This window comes from Panicum virgatum, chromosome 9N, assembly GCF_016808335.1.
Source record: "Panicum virgatum strain AP13 chromosome 9N, P.virgatum_v5, whole genome shotgun sequence".
Taxonomy (NCBI): domain Eukaryota; kingdom Viridiplantae; phylum Streptophyta; class Magnoliopsida; order Poales; family Poaceae; genus Panicum; species Panicum virgatum.
In genome coordinates this window covers 30188537-30210948 of record NC_053153.1, presented here as the reverse complement: position 1 = coordinate 30210948, position 22412 = coordinate 30188537, and the positions used below count along the sequence as shown (strand labels likewise).

General features: G+C 44.3%; 2 protein-coding genes across 4 annotated transcripts; both read right to left on the bottom strand.

The window, feature by feature from the left end:
- Window positions 1-10351: 10351 nt before the first annotated feature.
- LOC120689573 (40S ribosomal protein S28) lies at window positions 10352-12179 on the bottom strand. The gene is made up of 2 exons (XM_039971877.1): window positions 12171-12179; window positions 10352-10841 (listed from the first exon to the last, which is right to left on the bottom strand). The coding sequence occupies exon 2, from the start codon at window positions 10838-10840 to the stop codon at window positions 10643-10645; it is 198 nt and encodes a 65-aa protein (XP_039827811.1). The 5' UTR covers window position 10841; window positions 12171-12179; the 3' UTR covers window positions 10352-10642.
- Window positions 12180-14229: 2050 nt separating this feature from the next.
- Window positions 14230-18045, bottom strand: LOC120689572 (golgin subfamily A member 2-like). Of its 3 annotated transcripts, none has more exons than XM_039971875.1 (14): window positions 17900-18045; window positions 17770-17814; window positions 17566-17664; window positions 17093-17203; window positions 16474-16648; window positions 16296-16352; window positions 16053-16189; window positions 15898-15957; window positions 15745-15822; window positions 15533-15603; window positions 15379-15443; window positions 14917-14993; window positions 14735-14821; window positions 14230-14662 (listed from the first exon to the last, which is right to left on the bottom strand). In XM_039971875.1, the coding sequence occupies exons 1-14, from the start codon at window positions 17975-17977 to the stop codon at window positions 14642-14644; spliced, it is 1161 nt and encodes a 386-aa protein (XP_039827809.1). In that variant the 5' UTR covers window positions 17978-18045; the 3' UTR covers window positions 14230-14641. The 3 variants fall into 3 exon arrangements, with proteins under 3 accessions (XP_039827809.1, XP_039827808.1, XP_039827807.1); XM_039971874.1 differs by having other exon boundaries at window positions 14230-14654; XM_039971873.1 differs by having other exon boundaries at window positions 14230-14617.
- Window positions 18046-22412: the final 4367 nt, after the last annotated feature.

Genomic DNA, 22412 nt, shown 5'->3' with positions numbered 1-22412 from the left:
ATCTAGTCTAGACACTACATCTACATCGTCTTCTACTAACTCTAGAGTTGCACAGAATATCTATCTCTATCAGGAGTCATGCTTTAGAGATATACACTAAACTAGTGAATGATGATTTCGTAAACAACTAGGGGACTAACACTACTCAACTAAGAAACTAAAGCACAAAAGAAGTCACGAACACTTACTATGATTGATAATCATCTGTAGATGTACAAGCTGGAGAAGAGCACCGGGGGCCGACAACCTCGGCACCTCCCCGACCTCTCCTCACTCTCTCCTTAATTTCCTAGCACTACCTAGGTAGCACTACACCTCTAAGGTGAGCTCCTCACTCCAAAAGTGAGTGGAGTAGAGGTTGAATGTGAGTTGTGTCCTCATTTGAGCCCCCCCCCCCCTCATACTTATAGAGGGGTACATGGTTGCTCGACCGGGAGATGAAGCCCCTTGCACCTGGAACCGCCTTTGCCATCCAATGGAGAGCAGACACGTGGGAGATGGAGGTTAGAGGCACCGACCTTTGGTCGGACGACTTGGTTAGTCGGCCGATCGAAAGCGGCGGCCACCGACCTCCCCTTTGGTCCGGGAGGCTGCCTGGTGGGCCCCAAGGCTAGTGCACATGTGCATGCCAAGTTTCCTCATGTTTAGGATGCCATGTGGGTCCCGGAATCCTCGTACTTGCGTCTGATTGGTCGAGGAGGTGTTGCCTCGGATTGATGACATGTTAATTGCTCATGGGTTGCGTCTTCTTCTCATGTGAGGCTATCAAGTGCGCCCTTTTGAAAATATCCGGAAGAAGCTTGTTGCCAATGACAAGTCCTTGGAGACCATTCATGCAAAGATGGATCTAGAAGATGGATCCACCACCAACAATAATCAGCTGAGCTTCAACAAGATACTTGAGGCTCAGTTGGTTGCTGCTACTCACTCTGTTCGCTTGGCTGTGGCTGGTGGCTGGTGCTGATTTGTTATAAGAGAAAAGTATTGCTGCTTGGCTAGTGGCTGGTGCTGATTTGGTATGAGAGAAAAGCATTGCTAGTTGGTTGGCTGATAAGTCAAACAAATAGAGTGAGTACCGCTGTCGATACAGTGAAGATCTTGGGGCAACCCAAGTCAACCCTAGAAAGTGTCAATGCAGTGACCACCGGATGGGGTAAGCAATCAAAGAGATCACCCTTCACTAGTTATGTGGAGAAGCTCACATGGCCGAATTAGCAGCATTAGTCAGGGAGGATCCAGGAACCCCGATGATCAGCTGCTCGATCTTCGACTGCCACTACGAGCAGGCTCTATGCGACCTTGAAGCAAGTATCAACATCATGCCCAAGGTAATATACAAGAAATCAAATTATCCAACTTTTTCCCCTACTATGATGTGTTTGTAGCTGGCTGACTCTACCGTACGATACCCCGAGGGAATTGTTGAAAATCTTCCTGTACGGGTTAGAGATACATTCATACTCGCGGACTTTGTGGTTCTCGATATGGAAGGCGATCTGGGATTCTGGGAATACCGCTCATACTCGGGTGACCATTCTTGAGAGATGTCAATGCCAGGATTGATGTTGGAACAGGGAAAATCAGTTTCCTCATCATGGAAAAGAACATGAAATTCAGGTTTCAAAACAAGAAGAATGAACTATTCCTGATTCATTAGGATAACGAGGGGCAGGGGTTATATGCTAAATGTGACCGGGAAGATTGAGAGATTCATGACCCTCCAACGGAGCCAACATGGGAGGATTGGGAAATCCACAGCATGACACCCGAGGATCCATCACTGACGCCACTTACAACACCAAAGAAGACCAAGAAGGTGTGCCGCAAGAAGAAGACGTCGGCGTCCGCTACTACTTCTCTAGGTACGGACGACTCAACCTCGATCTGATAAGGTATGGAGAAAGTTCTGCTCATCGGACCCTAAACCAAGAGCTAGCTTGGGGGAGGTCCTGTAACATCCCGAAAATTCACCCAAATAAACTACTCACTAAAAATTATTTCAAAATCTTTTCGATGCTAAGCTCAAATCATTTTCTGTCTGAGATCCTGATTCACCGAAATCTTTCCCGGCGATCCGCCGTCCCGACACCGGAATCAATCGCCGTCCCCTCCTTGTTTCACCTTTCTTCGTTCTGCGTGCGCATCGCTTCCCGATGAAGCCGCTCGCGACCGTCGCTGACCGGCCAGACGCCGCAGCACGCGCGTGGCTGACTGCCACCACGAATCGCGCCGACACCTCTCTCTCTTCTCTTTTTCTTTTCCTTCCCGTCGAAGCCGCTCGCGACCGTCGCTGACCAGCCGGATGCCGCAGCACGCACGTGGCCGACCGCCACCGCGAATCGCGCCGACACCTCTCTCTCTTCTCTTTTCTTTTCCTTTCTCCCTTTTTCTTTTCTCCTTTTCTTTTTCCTCCCTCCTTCTTCTCCCTTCTTCCTCCCTCTCATCACTGCCACGCTCGGCCCTAGCGCTACCCCGCCCCCACCGGCCACTTGCCGCCGCCGCTACGCGCCACCGACCCCCCTGCTCGCCTCGACGCCCGCGCAGCACAGCGCCACCGGCCACGCGAGCTCGGAGCACGCTGAGCCCGAGCTCCAACGTCGCCGTACCCCCTTGCGCCCCCGCCCCCCTTGTGTGTCCTTCCTCTGCGCCGCGGTCACCTCTCCATCGCCTCCGCGCCGTTCCGCGACACTGAAGCCGCCCCACACCATTAATGGCTGCCGAACTTGCCGTCCGGCCGGCCAACGCGCGTGTCCCTCTCCCTCACCTCGCCGGCCTATAAATAGGCCCCCCACGACCACCACCGCCGCCGCCGTAGCTCCAACCCAGCCCTGCAGTGCTGCCTCCACTCCCACCAGAGCCGGCCGCCGCCTGCCACCGTGGGCCGCTGATGAGGACATGACCAATATGCATACGACCAAGGCCCAAGCGAAGATAGAGTTCAAAGCCCAATCCACATTGAAGTCCGATTTATTCGCGAGTCCAGTTCGGACTGCAGGAGCAGACCTCACGAAAATGGACGCCCAGGCCACATACGGGCTCCGTTTTGGGCGTTCTATATATCGTTGGAAAGCTAAGGAGATAAGCTTTCCAACCCAACTGATCCCATATCAAAATACGCTCGGAGTCGATGGGAATCGTCGAAACAACATGACGACCAGAATCTGCCAGGATGCAGCCACGCCAATTTTTGGGCCCGAAGGCCTTGTACTCCCTAGGGTTGCCCGGCCACCCCCTTGGCCGCCCCCCTAGCCTCTCTCTTCTATATACACAGCAGCCGCCATTAGGTTACTTGGGTTTTGCTTAGATTATTCTGTCGAGAACAGTTTCGCCACCGTGTCGGTTTGTCAGACCCCAACTTTGAGATTAATCTTTCATCTGCAGAGTCACGTCAATTGAGCTGCGTTCTTTCAAGTTCTTGCTTGTGTTCTTCATTGCGCTTGCAGGGATTAGCCTTTTTGGCGAGGTCAACCGGGTTGTGACACGGTTGATAACCAGAGGAGTTGTGGTGCTAAGATTGCTGGATTCGGGTCTTAGGATCTGAAGCCGGATCGGTGTGTCTCGCTCCGCCTACAACGAGAGTTATCCAGAATCTGACGGAAGATCGGGAACCCACGTCACCATTATTTGGTATTCAGAGACTCAGGTTTACTGTCAGGTTTCACATCTATCTTTAGTTTCATCAATTTCGCCATTGTCCCACAGTCCACCAAAAAGCCCTAGAAAATTTTGTGTTCGTGCTGTTTTCCCATCCCATTAGCCCTTTTAAGCCATTGCATATTTTGATATCGGAGTCCGCATCATTGAGTTTGTGTGCATAGTCGTGGTCTTGTTGCTGGTTTAGATCGAGTTCTTAGATTGGTTTGAGTTTTGCATCGTGTCACCGTGTCCTTTTCCATCCCGTCATCACGTCCGGTTCGGACTTGTCTCTGTCCAGTTCGGTATTTTGTTGATATCTCTCGCATACAAACTCAGATTTTTGTGTTCTAGTACTTTCTGGAAAGCTTGTGAAATTATCTACAACTTTATCAATTGTGAGAATTCCAGAAAACGTAGTTATCTGCGCCTAATCTGTATTGGAAGTCAATCTGTTAGTGATCCAGAAATTTCTGAGTAGTCTGTATTTCGGGGTCAATATCTTCTACTTCCTTTATCCAAAAGAGACTTTCCATATATTGCAAAGAAAGATAAATGGAGGATCTACAACTTTCGTGTTGTAAGTTTTCGTGTTTGAGGTCTCTAAATTTGTCAAACAGCCTGTATAAGTTTGTGTAGCAAATCTGTAATTTACAGACAATAATTTTGTGATAGTGTGGAGTTGTCTCTTGCTCTTGTGGCACTTTTGAATAGAAAAAGAAAGAAAGAAAAAGGCAAGTGCATAAAAAAGAGCCGCACAAAAAAAAGAAAAAAATCAGAAGTGCTTGCATCCTTTTGTGTCCTTTGTGCTTGGTATATGTCGCTTGCTTGCTTGAACTAGTTCTAGGAACACGTTTAGGCCAGCAACATTGATAAGTACTTTGGATATTTATTCAATTTTTGCTATCTGATTTTCAATTGTGCTAATCCTTGCTACTAAATAAAGCCCCCCGAAGCTCCACATATTATTTCATATCAGTACACCCAGAGGATCTTGCAATCTTGGTACCACTTCCTCACAGGTATCACGAAACAGCCACCGGTTGTACCATCCTCTGCTTTGCATTGGTAAGAACACTTGTAAGAGCTTGGTAAGACGTGAGAGATTGTGTTTCCGCCATCCACATCCACATATAGTAGTTGATAGGGATAACCTTTTGTGTTTTCTCTTGTCTACTTACTAACAATGTCAGGAAACACTGCGATTGCTCAACGAGTGCTGAGTTCTCAAATGGAGAAAGTGGAGCAAAATCAATTCAACAATTTGTTCCAGACTTTCTTTGCCGTGATGGAACGACGTTGCCGAGTCATCATTGATGGTGAGACTTGCAACAACCTTGCAAGTTTAGAGCTGGTCGAGAAGCTTGGTCTGACCACAAAGCCACATCCACATCCATACTATATGCAATGGGTAAATTCTTACGATAAGATTAAGGTAACTGAATTTGCACATATTGAATTTAGCATTGGTTTCTACAAGAGTAGTGCTGATTTTGATATAGTACCCATGCAAGCATGTCATTTATTGCTAGGAACGCCATGGATTAATATAAATAATATGGTACATAAAAAGGTTGCAAATAGATATTCTTTCAACTACAATGGTAGAAAAATTACACTTAAATCTATGACCGCAACTGAAATTTTAGAAGCCGATCTTGAAAGAGCAGAGAGACGTAAGAATGAGCCTTTTAGAAAAGAATGGATTATTTCAGATGTTACAGTGCTTCCTCTAAATCTGATTTTGTACAAAGGAAAGATATCGCTTTGTCTTCTGTTGGACCTAATATTTTGCAGCATGTATCTAAAATAGAAGACAAGGTGATAGAGAATGAACAGTTAATTGTCTCAGGTAAGAGCTCTCTTGATGTGCTGAAATTGTACATCACTCATGCTATAATAGAGCAACATTTAGTGGACACCAAATCTGAATTGACTTTGAAACATGATAAATATTCTACTGATTTTTGTGATAAAGAAGAGTTGTGTGATAGTTCTATATTTATTCCTGTGCCACAACTTGTGAAGGAAACTGATCTTTTTGTTTTGGAACCAAAGACTTATGCTAAAAATAAACATTTGATTCCAATTGCTACAGAAAAGGATGAAAGGAAATTGTTGTCTTCTTTAAATACTTTGGGTTATATAGAGTTTGATACTTTGTGTGCACTTAGTAGTTTGGAGGAGAAATTTAAATGTGTTGGATTGCCATGGTTATCTCGATGTACATATCACTTTATTGGCAATTATAATTGTAAAGGAGAGTACATGGTGCATCGTGTTTATATGTGTTAAAATCTAAAATCTCCTTTTGCTGTGCAACATTTTGATGAAAAAGAGGGCTATTTTAAGACTAATCCTATCACGCAGAGTTCCTCTTGTTCTTTTTTGTTTGTTTTGTCACAACAGGTTCAATTTCAAGAAGGGGAGCAACGCAGGGTCATGTCAAGAATGGGAACAACTACTTCTGCAAGCATCAGCGACTTTGAGTCGAGGACGACTCAAAACCAAGAAAGGGAGAATGACGAGGACATGACCAATATGCATATGACCAAGGCCCAAGCGAAGATAGAGTTCAAAGTCCAATCCTCATTGAAGTCCGATTTATTCGCGAGTCCAGTTCGGACTGCAGGAGCAGGCCTCACGAAAATGGACGCCCAGGCCACATACGGGATCCGTTTTGGACGTTCTATATATCGTTGGAAAGCTAAGGAGATAAGCTTTCCAACCCAACTGATCCCATATCAAAATACGCTCGGAGTCGATGGGAATCGTCGAAACAACATGACGACCAGAATCTGCCAGGATGCAGCCACGCCAATTTTTTGGCCCGAAGGCCTTGTACTCCCTAGGGTTGCCCGGCCACCCCCTTGGCCGCCCCCCTAGCCTCTCTCTTCTATATACACAGTAGCCGCCATTAGGTTACTTGGGTTTTGCTTAGATTATTCTGTCGAGAACAGTTTCGCCGCCGTGTCGGTTTGTGAGACCCCAACTTTGAGATTAATCTTTTATTTGCAGAGTCACTTCAATTGAGCTGCGTTCTTTCGAGTTCTTGCTTGTGTTCTTCATTGCGCTTGCAGGGATTAGCCTTTTTGGCGAGGTCAACCGGGTTGTGACACGGTTGATAACCAGAGGAGTTGTGGTGCTAAGATTGCTGGATTCGGGTCTTAGGATCTGAAGCCGGATCGGTGTGTCTCGCTCCGCCTACAACGAGAGTTATCCAGAATCTGACGGAAGATCGGAAACCCACGTCCCCATTAGCCGCCCTCCACAGACCGCCTCCGCTCGAAGTAAGTGGGGGAATAGGATCCTCTCACCGCCCTCTTGCTTTTGCCCCTACTCCCGGCCGCCACCGTGGCCTAAGGCCGCTGAAATCCGGCGCCGCCGGCGCCCCCTGCCCCTCCCCTAATTTTCCCTGTCGAGAGGAAGAAGGGGCGATTTTGCCCAAAACCCCCTGCCCTTTCCTATTTTCTTTAAAGAACCCCCCTCTCTAGTTCTCTTCTAAAGAAGCCCTTCTTATTTCTCCATTTGAGAAAAGATCCCTCCACTACATAAAATATTTATGAGTAGGTCCCTGCCTAATTTCCAGAGTAGCCCGAACATTTTCCAAAATTCTATTCAAGTCCTTTCACTCCTAGAAATAATTACAAATAGGCCCCCGGATCCTTATTTAGCCCTTAAACCCCTCTTTGACCTATCATTTCATGCGCCAAAGATCCTCCGTTTGTCCCGAAACTTTACCACACCATTTCTAACATGATTTCGGCCGTGCCATTAGAAAACCACCCAAAAATATTACTCCTATCTCTATATCTTAATTTTTCCTGATTCGAGCTCAACGGTAAAACCTTTATTTACTTTTTCTTTATTGTGTGCTTATTTGTGTGCGCCGTAGATCATGGTATGGACGAGGAAGAACTCGTCGACGAGCAGTACCGTGAGCAAGTGTGAGAGGACCAGTACCGCGACCCCGAACCCGAAGGACAGTATCAGGACTTCCCGGAAGGCTTTGAGAACGGCAAGTTCAATCTCATCCTTTGATGCATATTTTGTCCCAGTTTTATAAACACAACATATTGGCCTGTTTTCAAAATTGCATATTACTTTGCTGCTAAAATCCGGTTGGATAGCCACTCCTTGATTGTTTTGACCATTCCTTGATAACCTAGGTTTGTCTCTGAATATGAGTTACTCTGTTTGGATCATAAACCTTGCTAGAATGCTTAGGACCCAGTTACTCATTGCACTTCAAATATTATTATAAAATATTTTCAAAACAAAGAAAAGCGTGAGTATCAAAATGGGAAAAATGATATTTTTTTGGAAAATAAATGAAAGACATGCTTAGACGAGATGGACGGTGATTCCTGTGTGGGACACCAAATGATGTGCTCGTACCTGTGTGGTTGAGCAAGGTTAAGAGATATCCATCTGGTCACAATTAAGGACCGAGTTGATGTGTCATCTTGTCTAACTCAACTATCGTGCAAACCACTCGACCACTGTATGTGACAATGGCTTAGCATAAACCCCACTAGTTAGTCTGATAGCCATTAGGAGAGCTGAGAGCAACGGGTGATCAAGGAGAAGGGATAAGCTCTGTGTGACTTATGCCCCGGTTAAACCTCGGTGATAAGTCAATGACCCCTTGGTGGATCCCGTGTTGGCTAGTCAGGTCTAACTAAGGTGGGTAATGGCTTTGTAGGGATCTGCACTGACACTAAGGTGATCGTGCTGTGGTACCCCGCTTGTGGGTAAAGTTGCACACCTCTACAGAGTATAAAATCTATTTGAATAGTCGTACCCACGGTACTAGACGAGTTACGGTTTGGTCACACAACTAGTATTTCTTCTAGAGATGGTTGGGTTGGCGTGAATTGTTTTGGAAAAGTGACCAGCAGCTGTGCCGTGTGCTACGGCGGATGGGAAGTCCGGTAGCAACTTTTAAAATCTTGGATCCTGTGTGGATCAACCCCACCGGCTATAAAAGAATTGTTTTAAGAAAAACACAGTTTCAAAATAAACTCATGCATAAAAAAATTAGCTTTCTGCAAAATTAAACCCTAACCTTATCCTTGATTTATTCTGTGTATGTATTCTGTTTATACCCCCTCTGTGGGTGTGGTTGGACTTACTGAGTACGTTTGTACTCACCCTTGCTTAATTTTTACAGAGGAAGATCTAGACTTTATCCCCGAGGACGTTGAGTAGGGGTTCCGTTCTGCACCCAACCTTGCCAGTGGATAGGGTCACCCGCAGGAAGCTTCGTATGGCGCAAGACTCTGATGACCTCTTCGTAGTTAACGTTCTTGTTTGGGTTTTAGTTGTTATCCTCGCGATAGTGCCGCTTCATTGCCCATTACCACATAGAGTTGTACGGTGATGTACCATCTGATGTAATAAATGTGTTATCAGCCTCTTAGGACTGATATTTGTATCACATTTAAGTCACCTCTTATGAGGGGACGCTTCAGGTCCCTTCCCTAAGTCAACTGTATCCTTTACCGCTTTCAATAAAATAAAGTAAAATCAATAAAATCAATAAAAATACTTACATGCTTTATTTCCCTTTTGCATATGCGCTGGAAGAATGTTCTAATCACTCTGTTCGCTGTGCTGGTGCTAGTGGCTGGTGCTGGAGTGGTGTGAGAGAAAAATACTGTTGGCTGGCTGGTGGCTGGTGCTGGAGCTGTGTGAGAGAAAAATATTGTTGGCTGGCTGGAGGAACCAAACAGCGAATAGAGTAATTTCTCTCGGGTTGAAAGAATGAAAATTCGCTCTATTCGGCTTAGTTTGTTTTGTCTAGTTTATGGCTTAGTATTCTCTCAAGTTTGAGTTTGTTGGCTTGATAAACCTTTTGTCATGAACCTAGAAATTTTGTGGATTGCGAATGCTCTATCCAAATCTAGATTGTTAGGATAACTCTAGCACCGAGGAGGCCAATTTTTGAGTGTCCACTTCATGCTTGATCTCTTGCATCACTTCCACCACGGTCTTTCATCTTATGGTCGAACCCACGCCAATTCCTTTTCTTCCACAGATTCCACGTATAATACATCATCCGTTTTGTGGAGGCTGCACCCGTTGCTGTGTCCAATCTGTTGTTTCCTTAGTCATTGTTTCAGTGTAGAATAGTAACATTATATATATATATATATATATATATATATATATATATATATATATATATATATATTGCGTGCGGCGGCGTACGCGCGAGCTATACTGCTCGTGCAACATGGAACTTTACCTCATGACAAATTTAGCAACTAAGCAGACGTTACCATCAAACAGGTGGCGCCATGACACTATTTATAGGTTGATTGCAAAACAATGTATTTAGCAACTAAGCAGACGTTACCATCAAACAGGTGGCGCCATGACACTATTTATAGGTTGATTGCAAAACAATGTTCTTGAAAAGTTTTTAAGATCATGACTTTCGTCGAAAAGATAGGATGCTAAACATTGCACACAAATCCCACATCAAAAGCACATGCGCAACAAAATAAGCAATGAAGCAAATGATCCCGCACAGGAAGGCGGAACTTATCACTCATCAACATTATTTGATAGAAATCCAACAAGCACCCCGTGACACGACCTCGTGACTGCACACCCGAGTGACTAAAACGAACCATGCAAATTAGACAGTTCCTGGACAACCAAACAATTTGGATTTGTAGTGGACAGTAAGAGTTCAAATTAAACATTAGAGTCATACAAGCCATTCATTGTTGTTACCCAAGATAGCAACAAAATCATGTCACACATCATCAAGTGCACTTAAATTCATTCAGGCAATAACAGACCAAAACTTGCAACAAGACGAGTACTCAAATTACAATTCCATTGCTTAAGCCCATTCTCCATAGCCTACTCAAAGGACAAAGTAGCATTGTTCAATAACTTGATACGAAAGCAGTACACTAGGCAAAGGGGGATTCAATTCATCATTTAACTTGTTTAAAACAGGAATGGCCAACAACTGGCGCAACCACTAGCTGCTTCAGCGCAGCCTCCTGGCCTCCCTCTCAGACTCGAGGAGGGTGAGGATGTCACCCTCACGGACAGGGCCCTTGACGTTCCTCATGATGAGACGGTTCTGGTCGTCCAGGAACTTCACCCTGACCTGGGTCACCTGACCCCTGGAGCCAGTGCGGCCCATCACCTTCACCACAACAGCAAGCTTAACCTGGGTATCCATACTGCGCCAACAGAATTGATTTCAATTAGCCAAGGAAGACGTGGAAATATTTAGTTTTAGTAATTAAATTTTACACGTTCAGGGAAAAAGCTCATGGTAACAACTAGTTTGAAGTAATTGAATAAAGTCCCAATTTTATGGGTCCATGAATCAAATTCATAGCAAAAACTGACCAATATAAGAGTGTAATGTGTTCAAACATTCATGCGCAGAGCCTAGCTAGATCCAACACACAATTTGTTTGGTAAAACTAAATACTAGCTGTGAGGGTAATCAAACTACCAAGACTGCATAATATAACATTTCATCACCCAGCAAGATTTAAATAAATGCTTAAAATGAGTAAATTTAATTTCGAACATAAATTGCATCTCTCTGCAATGACAAATAGCAGGGACTGAACTAGTCAGCTAGTCGCAGACACACAGCAACTGATACCCACAAATTCACAGCTCCAAACAGCATCTAACCAGGTCAAGTCATTAGCAATTCATCCCATGCGCAGCTCTACAACATATGAAAGCAAAATAGCAGAACCAAAAGAAATAAAGTAATAACACTGCTGATACCACGACAAAGTGAACAGATCTCCCCACCTGCCCACTAAACCCCCACGGCCACAATCTTAATTACAATAATGCTGCCAGCGGCGGATCCAATATAGATGCCTGGGTAATACCCAACTATTTTGCCCAAAAAAATCTGAGTATGCAGCAGGTATATGGGTATGTATGATCTAGTTGGGTCAAATCAAATGCAGTCCCTTACAGCCCCAATTCCCCATAGGCTCATTTCCCCCGCTAGCCCCCGAGGACCCAACTTGACAGACGTGGATCGATCCCCACTCCTCCATCACCGTCGCCCTTCTCTCAATACCTCCCCAGCCACCCCCCCCCCCCCCCCCCAACAACCAACCTCCTTTCTTTTCTTCCCAAAACCTTAGCCACACGCCATACGGCGGGCAGCGATTGCTGCCGCGCAGGTGGAGAATCCGCGACTTGGCGGCTGGCAGGAAGCAGCACCAGGCGTAGGCTGCTGGGCAGCGTGCCTATGTCTCGGGCACGGCAGGCCAGTTAAACGCGCGGCACCGACTGTGGAAGCAGACCGCGGGCGAGCAACGGCACAACGCAAGCGCATGGCCCTAACGAAACGGCCAGGAGCCAGCTGAGAGCACCCCCAGCTCGTCTTCCCCGCCTTGGATGAATTTCTAGTTTGGGAATACCCAGCTCGCAAATCCTGGATCCGCCACGCACAAAGACACCGACTACGGCCAAGCTAGCATCTGGATACGAAAGGACCAGTGAAACGAGGTTGATCGGAGGGCACGAACCTTTGTCCGGTTGCTGGTCACGGTGACTGCTGCGACGGCGGCGGCGGCGGCGGCGGGAGCAAGTCGTGTGGAGACTGGAGAGAGGAGGCAGAAGCAAAACCCTAGGCTCGTCGGGTTGAATATATAGAGGGACCTGGGGCAGAAGCCAATTGGGCCGAGCCTTGTGGGCCCAGACAAAGACATGGGCCTGGTGCATTTCGTGAACTTCTCTCTGTCTCGCGGCTTTTTTATTTTTTTTATTTTTTAAAAACGTTTTTTACATAAATATATTTTCGGTTTCACATTTTACAATTTTATATCCCTACTGCCCGGCAGGGGGCGGCAGGGACCTACATATAAATAAAAAAAATTTGCGCGGAGGCCCCTGGCGGGAGCCTGCCGCCCCCCAGCCTGGGGGCGGCAGGCACCTGCCGCCCGGTGGAGGGGCGGCAGGCTCCCCACCCAAATATAAAAGATGTGCCCCTTCTCTCGCACCATCATTTACCACCCACGAGATCTAGAGAGGGGAGAGGGAGAGAGGAGGGGTGAGGGAGGTAATTCCACCAGCGAAGCCCTGCCGGATTTTGGATCTGAACCGCAGGTAACCAATATTTCTCTTGGTGCAGTTTGACTTGATGAACCTCTTGACTTTTCATTTTTCTCTTTTATGGTTCTACTTTCATGTACAAGGGGAGGAACATCAGGTCTTGGAGGCCATGTTTTGGGGGGCATGAAGTCATCTAGTTCGTCATCCCAATTAACAGAACTTGGTGCTGGAGGTGGTGCAATTTGACTTGACGAGCCTCCGGTTCTATGTGATTGCGGAGGCCAAGTACTACCACCCGAAGATCTTCCACACCTCCTTCGTCTTGTTTGCGGGATGAGTCCACCGAAGATACATACCAATTTACGAAAATTTGGTATTGATTTGTTAATCACCTCCGTGTCCTCGGGGTAATCCTTGCATATAATTACACAATAATTTTAAAATTTACGGAATATGGATTACAAATGACTATAGATATTAGATCCGAATGATAGTTACCTTAATGTGCATCTCATACACCTCTGACCACATCCATATCGTAGAAGTACTTTGTACGAAACCAATAACATTAGGATGATTAGCTAGTTCACATACCCTTATATACATCTTACGGCATTCTAGCAGGTGTCCCTTTACATCTTGCGTTGTAATACCTCGAAACAATGTGAAATCTTTAAACTCTACTAATTTGGACAACACCATCTCTATCGTACCATCCGCTAATGGATCCAACTTCTTACTGATTACAAGATGTGTCATGATCTCAAGAATTATACTAGATTTTTCTTCGATCCATGAAAATCCAACAGAATTGGAGACAGCCATTGCCTTATGCTACAATAGCAATAAGGTACTGTCATTCTAAATTTACTATTCTATATTTCACTATCCAAAAACTAAATCTATTCTAATTCATAATTATTTTAGAAACAAGTCTATAATAGTTGAGAAATATTGGTTACCAACGGTTCGGATTCAAAATCCGGCAGGGCTTCACCGGTGGAATTACCTCCCTCACCCCTCCTCTCTCCCTCTCCCCTCTCTCTCCCTCTCCCCTCTCTGGATCTCGTGGACAAGAAAAGAAGGTGTGAGGGAAGGGGCTCACCTTTTATATTTGGGGGGAGCCTGCCGCCCCCCTACCGGGCGGGCGGGCTGCCTGCCGCCCCCCTGCTGGGCGGGCTGCCTGCCGCCCCTCCACCGGGTGGCAGGTGCCTGCCGCCCGGCAGGGGGGCGGCAGGCTACGGCCAAGGGCCTCCGCGCAAAAAAAAATATGTTTATTTACGTGTAGGTCCCTGCCGCCCCCCTACCGTGCGGTATGTGAAACCGAAAATATATTTCTATAAAAAACATTTTTAAAAAATATAAAAATAAAAAAGCCGCTTCTCTCTCTCCCCACCTCTCTCTCTCGAGAGGAGGATCTCTCATTCTCTCTCAATAAATAACACTAAGAAATTCCATGAGAAATAAAGGGGGATGTTCTAGTTTTTAGGCCCGCATGTTATTCTCTGTGATAAGATAAGAGTATAAATAGTATTGCCTTCACGAAATAAATCAATTTTCATGCAAAGTTCAAGGATCGACGTTGGACGAACTGCAACGTATAATATATAAACCGTTGACACAGCGAGTTGACAGAACTTAAGACGAGCAGAAAATATCTCAAAGTACGTGTCCTATTCCTAATTTCCTATAACGCTCTGTAGTGGCTTACCCAAACCGCTGGATACACATGGATGATCAACTGAGAACAAGATAAATGTGCAGCACAAATCGGCCAGCCGAATCGATAGCTTTGTGTATCCTAATTCACGGTGAAGAAGTGAAGGGATAAGGGATGGATCCAATTGCAGGGTCAGGGTTGATTCTCCGAGTCGGGCTCTGGATTCACAGAATCTGTTGGCTTCGTGGGAGATAAATCACCCTGCAAAACAGCAAATTCAGCCAACTAGCACGATAGGCTGTTGAGCTATCAGGTAGTAATTAGGATGCTTGCGGTTAGTAGTATATTGTGCAGTAAGGGGCATAAGATGGCCCATACCATGACAATGTCTTCTTTGGGCTCAAGAAGGCAGTCAGCTTTTTCTGTATTCGCTGCTACTGGCTCTGGGGATGGCAATGAACCGAGCTACAAGTGTGAAGATAATTAAGTTTGTTCATATGGCGGAAAATGGGGGGTTTGTTCTCATGCTAGGCAAACAATTGAGTCGTAAGGCTACTTACCTTGCTGCATTTTGGGGTTTGTACTTGCATGCTGCCTGGACTGAGTTCTAACTGACCGTCTACATTTTGTGTGGTGGCTGTAGAAAATATAGAGAAAAATATAGCTTACACAAAATCACGGAAATCAGAAACAATAAGTGGAAGCAAAGTATATTTATAGGCTACAATGCAGTCTGTCCAAGGAATGGCTAATCCTATAGTTCTGTCCAAGGATAACATGCCATGTGCAAACTGGATATGAATCTGAACAATGTCTTTGATAGACCAAAAAGGTGGACCTTACAACATGTGGAGAAAGGAAATTCAGAAGATTCGGAGCCAAGGCATGATTGCAGGAAGGAAATATAAGCTTATGAATGACATCCACATTTCACCTAAGATTCAGTGAGCTCTTCAATACCTCATGGTATGCCCCAAAAACAACCATAAGAACGAACAAGAACTTTAAAAAGGAGGACTTGCCTGCTTCGTCAATTGCAGTTACCAAGTTATGCTCATTGGCTAGACCACATTGTGTACCTAGAATGCTAATGGTTTCACCAAGTAGCATATGTCAGGACAACAACAAAAAAAAAAAAATTCAATACCATGACCACTGAATGTTTAATCTGCTCACCTTTCAGGCTGCCCATTATTCACATCCTGTACATCCTGACTTCCACAATTTGCTGAAAAGCTCTTCATTCTCTATATACAATTAGGAGATCACGAATGAACAACATTAGCTATGGGCAAGATGTACCATGAAGAAATAAAAATCTGTTGCAAGATCGATATATGTACAGAAAAAATGGATTTCAAGTTTTAAATCTGATATCTACAACTTACCTCATGCCCAATACTACTGAATAAATCTTGAAATTTCTGTAAAGCAATCTCCATGTTGTGAAGCTCCACATGCATTGCCTGCATAAATAACATGCACAATCAATTTGGGTCTTCAAGGCAAGTGGAAATTAGCTATATTGGTAATAGAATTACCTGCTTCTCTGAAGTTAATCTCTCAATAATATCATCCTTCACCAACAAAGCTTTCTTAAGGTAATATCATTAAGGTACTAAACAACCAATGTCGTGATTTTGATAGAAACTGGAGATAAAATATATGCAATTTATTTAACTTAGTTAACGGATATTTCTTCCAAATGGGGCTGGAAGCTATTGTTAAGCTTCTCAGCCTCAAGGTGATCTTTCAACTCATATATGATCCTTGCTCTACTCCGGAGTTCATGCTGGTAAGAACTTATCTTACTTTCCAAGAAATTAACTTTCTCTGCATAAATGAAACACGAGAGTTACTGCAAAATAGAAGATAAAAGAGAATACATTGCCATCATATGGAAATCACAATCTGATCAAGCAAGACTAAGCAACCATACCTACAACATCTTTCTCAAGCACAGAAATCCTTTGGACCTTATCCTTCAAGTCAGCAACTGGAATAACAGTGAAGTGAGAGTGATGTACAATCGGAGAAGCAAGGACACATCATAATAAAAATGAAATTGAATGGCCAGATGATGGGAATGTAAGTGTCAAAAGTGATCATAGCCATACCTATATTTTCCTTCTCACCAACCAAACAATGCACATCATCTAGTACTTGTTTCAATGCCGAAACTTCCTTTTGTACCGAACTAAACAAAACAAGATGAGAATTCAACTTCTCTGAAATTACGGCAATCTGCTTATCCTTCATCTGGATGGTCCATTGCATAGAACAAGTAGAGTCCTGCCTACGAACACGGTGTACGAGCCAAATGTCAGTTTGTTTACATACATAGTAAGATTCAGAATATAAGCTAAAATCTCTAAATAAAAAGAAAATCAAATAATGCAAATTGCATGAAAGTAAATGTGGTGTAGCATTTTATCCAACCAATGTACAAATAAAACATATATTTAATCTGTTAACAATACATACAATCCTAAAACGGAGCTGTAAATCTACTGTGTTATAGTTTTAGTTTCAGAAGCTATCTATGCGCAAGATGTTTGTAAAAAAACTAGTCAGTGGATTAACTGAAAGCAACTTTCATAAATGTGCAATTGGTGGAAAGGCCTAAATATGCACAGCAAGATCAGTATCAATTAGAAAGAAAGCATGCAAATGAATTCAACTAAACAGCAGTGGTAACCCAAAAGAAGCAGAAAAACATAAAGGGTGGATACCTGCCTCATAATGTTTTATAAAAGCCTCCCTTGATTGAAGCAGCACCTCCATGCTTTCTTTCAAGTTGTTTTCATTCTTCTCCAGCAGCTCATTCTCATTTTCGAGCAACTTTATCTGTCCAGGAGCATAACAATTGTAACTACCAACTATGATGCCAATAGATACAGAACAGCATTGGCAACTATTGTCCAAAATCACTGATCTGTAAGCAGTGTTACACCGTACACACAAGATCACTATTGTCCAAAATCATGAGTTTCTAGGACTTAAAAGTACATATCGTTGAAAGCGCCCAGCGGAGATAGCAACAAATGAGCCCCAGAGAATAATTAAAATTGCGGCGTAACTCGAGCCTAGCGAGGAACTGTTGTCCCACAACAACGCAATCTAAAACTGGCAATAATATCAATATCAAATCGGAAGGCTTGGCCCAGCCAAGCGCATCATGTGGGGAAGAAATGTCAGGGAGCACGAACCCTAGCCTCGAGCTTCCGCAGCGCGTCGTCCCGCGTGGCCACCTCCGCGCGCAGCTCCCGAGCCTCCCTGCGGTGCTCCTCCGCCGCCGCCTCCCACCTCTACAGCCAAAGCATCAGAGTCCATCAGCGGGAAAAAAAAAACAACAACCCAAAGCCACGCTAGGACCCTAAACTCCGAGAGACGCGTGGCCGGGAGAGGGGCACCTGACCGGCGTCGCGGAGCTCCTCGCGGGCGCCGCGCTCCCGCTCCTGCGAATGGGACACACGGGGCGGATGGTTAGGGCACGGGTCTAGAAGGTTCAAGAAGGCCAGGAGGGTTGTCCGGTCGGCTCACGCGGAGGAGGCGGAGCTCGGAGACGAGGGCGAGGAGCTGCAGCTGGAGCTGCGTCAGCACCGCCGCCTCTGCCTCCATGGCGCCGCGCCGGGGACGGTGAGGGAGCTCCCAATTTCTCCCCGGGTCCCGATGATCCAAACGGTTCGCTCCGCTCGGCTCTGGGCTTTGGCACTGCGGAAGCCCACGTAGTTTAGGCCCACTCAAACGGTGGGCTGGACCGTTAAAAACTGGCCCGGGCGGGCTGATCAAGCAACGGCGCTAAGCTCCATTCACCGTAGCCGTAGCTGAGAATTTTTACAATTACAATGATTAAAAAAAGGGAAAATTCGATTCATGCCACCACAACTCCGTGAAATTGGGTTTCACGTTAAAAATCATGCCACTTAATGGCATCGATTTCAACATGAAATCAAAAATTGTGAAATTGTAGTGGCATGGATCCAACTGACCCTTAAAAAAAAGAGCCGTCCGTTTGACAGTCGTATGGTGGTCGAGATACAAAGTACATAAAAATATCTAGAATAAAGTATCTGGTGTTACATAAATATAAAACCAAGTACTAAAAAGTGGGTCGAGTACTAATTTAATTTCAATTTTGTAAATACCTTCTATTGATCAACGGGCAGAAAAAAATTCAAGCCAAAAGTATCTGAAAGTACCAATTAGTACTTTACAATCATTGTAACAAAGCTCTTGTTTAAATCCATTGAAGTGTTTTCAGTCTTTCGTAGATAATTGGTTTCATTTCACAAAAATCACACATTCTATATATAAATGTTGTAATTCCGAAACGAGAGTACAGTGTTCAAATTTAACAAAAATAAACGAACTTTGCGGGAACTAACACCTCCTTCATAATGTTTGTTATCTTGGGTTCATCCCTAATCCATCGTCACATAAAGCTTAGAATTTCCTAACAGCCAACGGAAACAAGCGTTTGCCGCCTGACTAGCTTGTCAAAACATTCCCGAGACATTTCTACAGTCTTCTGTCACATATCGGTGTCCTTTAGCTATTCCACCTTACAGGCTTACACTGTCTAGAGTGCGTCTGAGCTTTGGACCGACCTTGGGACCATTTCTCCCCCATTTTCTTATTGGAGAAAAGTTCAGTTTATACTCTCGAACTATCGCAGAAGTTCAATTTTCAACCTTTAATTATAAAACTGGATAACATATGCCATCCAACTGTCAAAACTATGTAAACTTAGACCTTGGGGTGGTTTTCAAGGTGGTTTTGTATTTTATGAGAATTAAAAATATTCAAATTTGAACTAAAAATTCATAAGTATTTCATTTTAGATCAAAAAAATACAAAACGGGAAATTTTTCTAAAAATGTAACCTATCTATTGGCATGATACATTTCAGTAATTCAGATCAATTTTTTTATTTTCATAATATTTGGTTGCTTGTAGTTATGTCTATTATTTTTGAATAACTAAGTTTCAAATAGAGCAATAATAGATAGATCACATTTTTAGAAAAAAATTGGTACTAGTTTCATATTTTTTTTGATTAAAAATGAATTAGATTTGACTTTTTAGGTCTAATTAGAATTTTTAAATTTTTTAAAAAAATACAATACCACCTTGGAAACCACTCCAAGGTCTAAATTTGCACGGTTTTGATATTTGGATGGCCTATATTATCCGGTTTTTTAGTTGAAGGTTGAAAACCGGACTTATGCGATAGTTCAAGGGTGTAATTCGAACTTTTCCTTTTTATTGTTATAAACTTTTGACACTCCAAGAGTTATTAACTTAGGAGACGGTGTAACACCCCGGGTGTTAATCACCTATAATTAATTTTAATCATGACCGTTAGTTTTAAATTTAGACGACAAAATCCCTAGTTAAAACTTTATTGTTTAACTCGGGCCGGACCGGTTCGACCGGTGTGAGTCGCCGGTCCGACCGGTTGATCCGGATGTCCCATGATTATTAAAACGGAAAGCAATCTCTCTCTCATCTTACTCCCTCTCTCCCTCACGTTCACTCTCTCTCCCTCATTCTCTCACACGCTCTCCCTCTCCCTCACAAGCTCTCCTTTTTCCCCAAATCCCAAACTCCAAAACCTCCATCCCAAATCGATCTAAGACCAAGAGAGCTTCAAATCGGCGTGGGGGACCTTCCTCTCCATGCGCTCCTCCCCAGGGTGCCCTTGATTTTCATGTTCTTCGTGCAAGAAAAGCTCGTTCTAGGTACTCAAACTTTTGCCGGACTGATCTATCTTTCTAGGAGGTTCTAAGTGTTTTCCCTTGGTCAATCATCTCTATATGCATCCCTCAGCCTTCCCCAACCCCTGGCCAAGCTCCTCCTCGGCCCAATCGACGGCAATCGAAGCTCCTCCGGCCGTTCACCATTGGAGTCGCTCGAAGCTTGAGGCCGCCGTCGATTTGCACCCTCCGGTCGTTTCTCCTCGCCTCGGACCCCAAGAATCGATTCCCCAGTGAGCCCTCAACCTTTCCCGCCCTTTTTCTCGTAATTTCCTCGCCGGAGCGCTGCCATACGCCGCCTGCGCGCCCAAGTTCGGATCATCCGGCCTAGGGTCGGATCATCCGACCCAACCCTCTTTTTATGTATGAAAATCACTCCAGAAATACCCAGGTCTGGATCATCCGGCCTAGGGTCGGATCATCCGGCACCTTCCAGTGGTAAAAAATATTGTTTGGCCGGATCATCTGGCCTATGGGCGGATCATCCGACCATGGGGACTTAACAGCAATCCGAAGCCAAAACTTTCTGGTGGTGATCGGATCATCCGGCGTTGGGTCGGATCATCCGATCAGCATAGACCTTAAGTGCTTGTAAAATACGTAGAAAGTCATAAAAAAATGGGAAAAATACAAAACCAATTTTGCTAGCTCCGAACCATAAAATGTATTATTTGACAACTTTTACTTATGTAGTTTTAATTATATTAGATAAAATGCCCTTATAGCTTGTTAAATGCATAATTGGGGTTAGGAAAGTGCTAAAAATATAAAACCAGTTGGATTAACTTTGTTAGACTCGTGTAAGGTTTGATTAGCCTCCTCTTATGTAGTTGTTCAGGTTTAGGTAATAGGGACCTTGTGCTTGTATTGTTGCACTTTTTACCGCATCATTCGTGCATTCATATATATGCATTTTTGCATCTCATTTAGGTACACTAGATGTACACGTGTGGACGTGAAGCATGCGGTGTTAGAGCCGGACCACAAGACGGTGTTCGGTGGACATCTCCAGAAGGTGGAAGGACCCGCTGAAGCAACCGAAGACCCGGCCCATGGTCGGAAGGGTCCAAGGCCTTGAAAATATTAACACTAACTTAGTGTTACCCTCAGCCAAGCCCCGGTGCATGACCTACTATTTTAAATTATGAATCATTATATATTTATTATTTGTGCATTACGTTATTAGGAACTGTCTGGAACCTTAGTTGCATGATCCCTAGGTTACCTGTGCCTTATACTAGTATATGTAGGTCGGTAGCACTGCTATGCTTAATAGGTCTCGGTAGAAGTCGAGTGATATCCTGTCACTCGCGAGATATAGGATGTTTTAGAAGTCGAGTAATTTTCGGTTACTCGCGAGATATAGGATGTTCTAGAAGTCGAGTAATTTCCGGTTACTCGCGAGATATAGGATGTTCTAGAAGTCGAGTAATTTTCGGTTACTCGCGAGATATAGGATGTCTTTATACTTCATTAGAGGAGTTATTATATTCAAGATGGAATAAATGGAAATTGAGACCGGACGGGGAGCAATGATGAGATGTAGGTATGGCAGCAGAATAGGGTTTCTGAGGGTCTTAACCCCGTCTGTGTCGATTAAGAACCGTTTCATTGTCGGCTGTGCTGATCGGGGATTGAATTGTACTAACCGCATGCCGGGAGTAGGAGGTAGTTGAAACCGGTAAGCCTAGTACTGCCTTGCTTCGAAAGTACATAACTTCTACCTACCCCTTAGGGTAGTCGAGTGGTCACAGAGAATTGGGATGTATATGTTTATTTTTGGTGGTGTCTCGTAGGGCTCGGCTGACTATATGCATGTGGGGCGGTTCTGTAGTTCGAGGCGGGGAGAAGAATGGTTGGTGCGTGTGGTCCGACGGGGCTTATGCGTGCTGTGTTGGTTAGGTCCACCTTGTAAGGTTAAATCGAGTCGATTCGCCGTGTCTCGCGGATATGAGAGCCTTGATCTCTTGGTCACATCGTAGTAATATGATTTGGAACATGGATTATATATGACAATAATTACTTTGAATTGTTATTTAATAGTCTATCATGTTTGCTCTAGTTGTTATGCAAATATTAGCTAATGGTTAGGCTAAAGAAAAATCTTGAACTAAATTATTGAAAATAAGGATTCACTTATAGTTGTTTTTCCGCAAAATAAACTACCAGTCAAAAAAGCTTTGCATGTCTAGATATGTGGGCTAAGTATACCCAATAGTCGGATAAGTCTTGCTGAGTATTAGTATACTCAGGGTTTGTTGTTTACCCTATTTCAGGTATAGAAGCTAACCAGGATT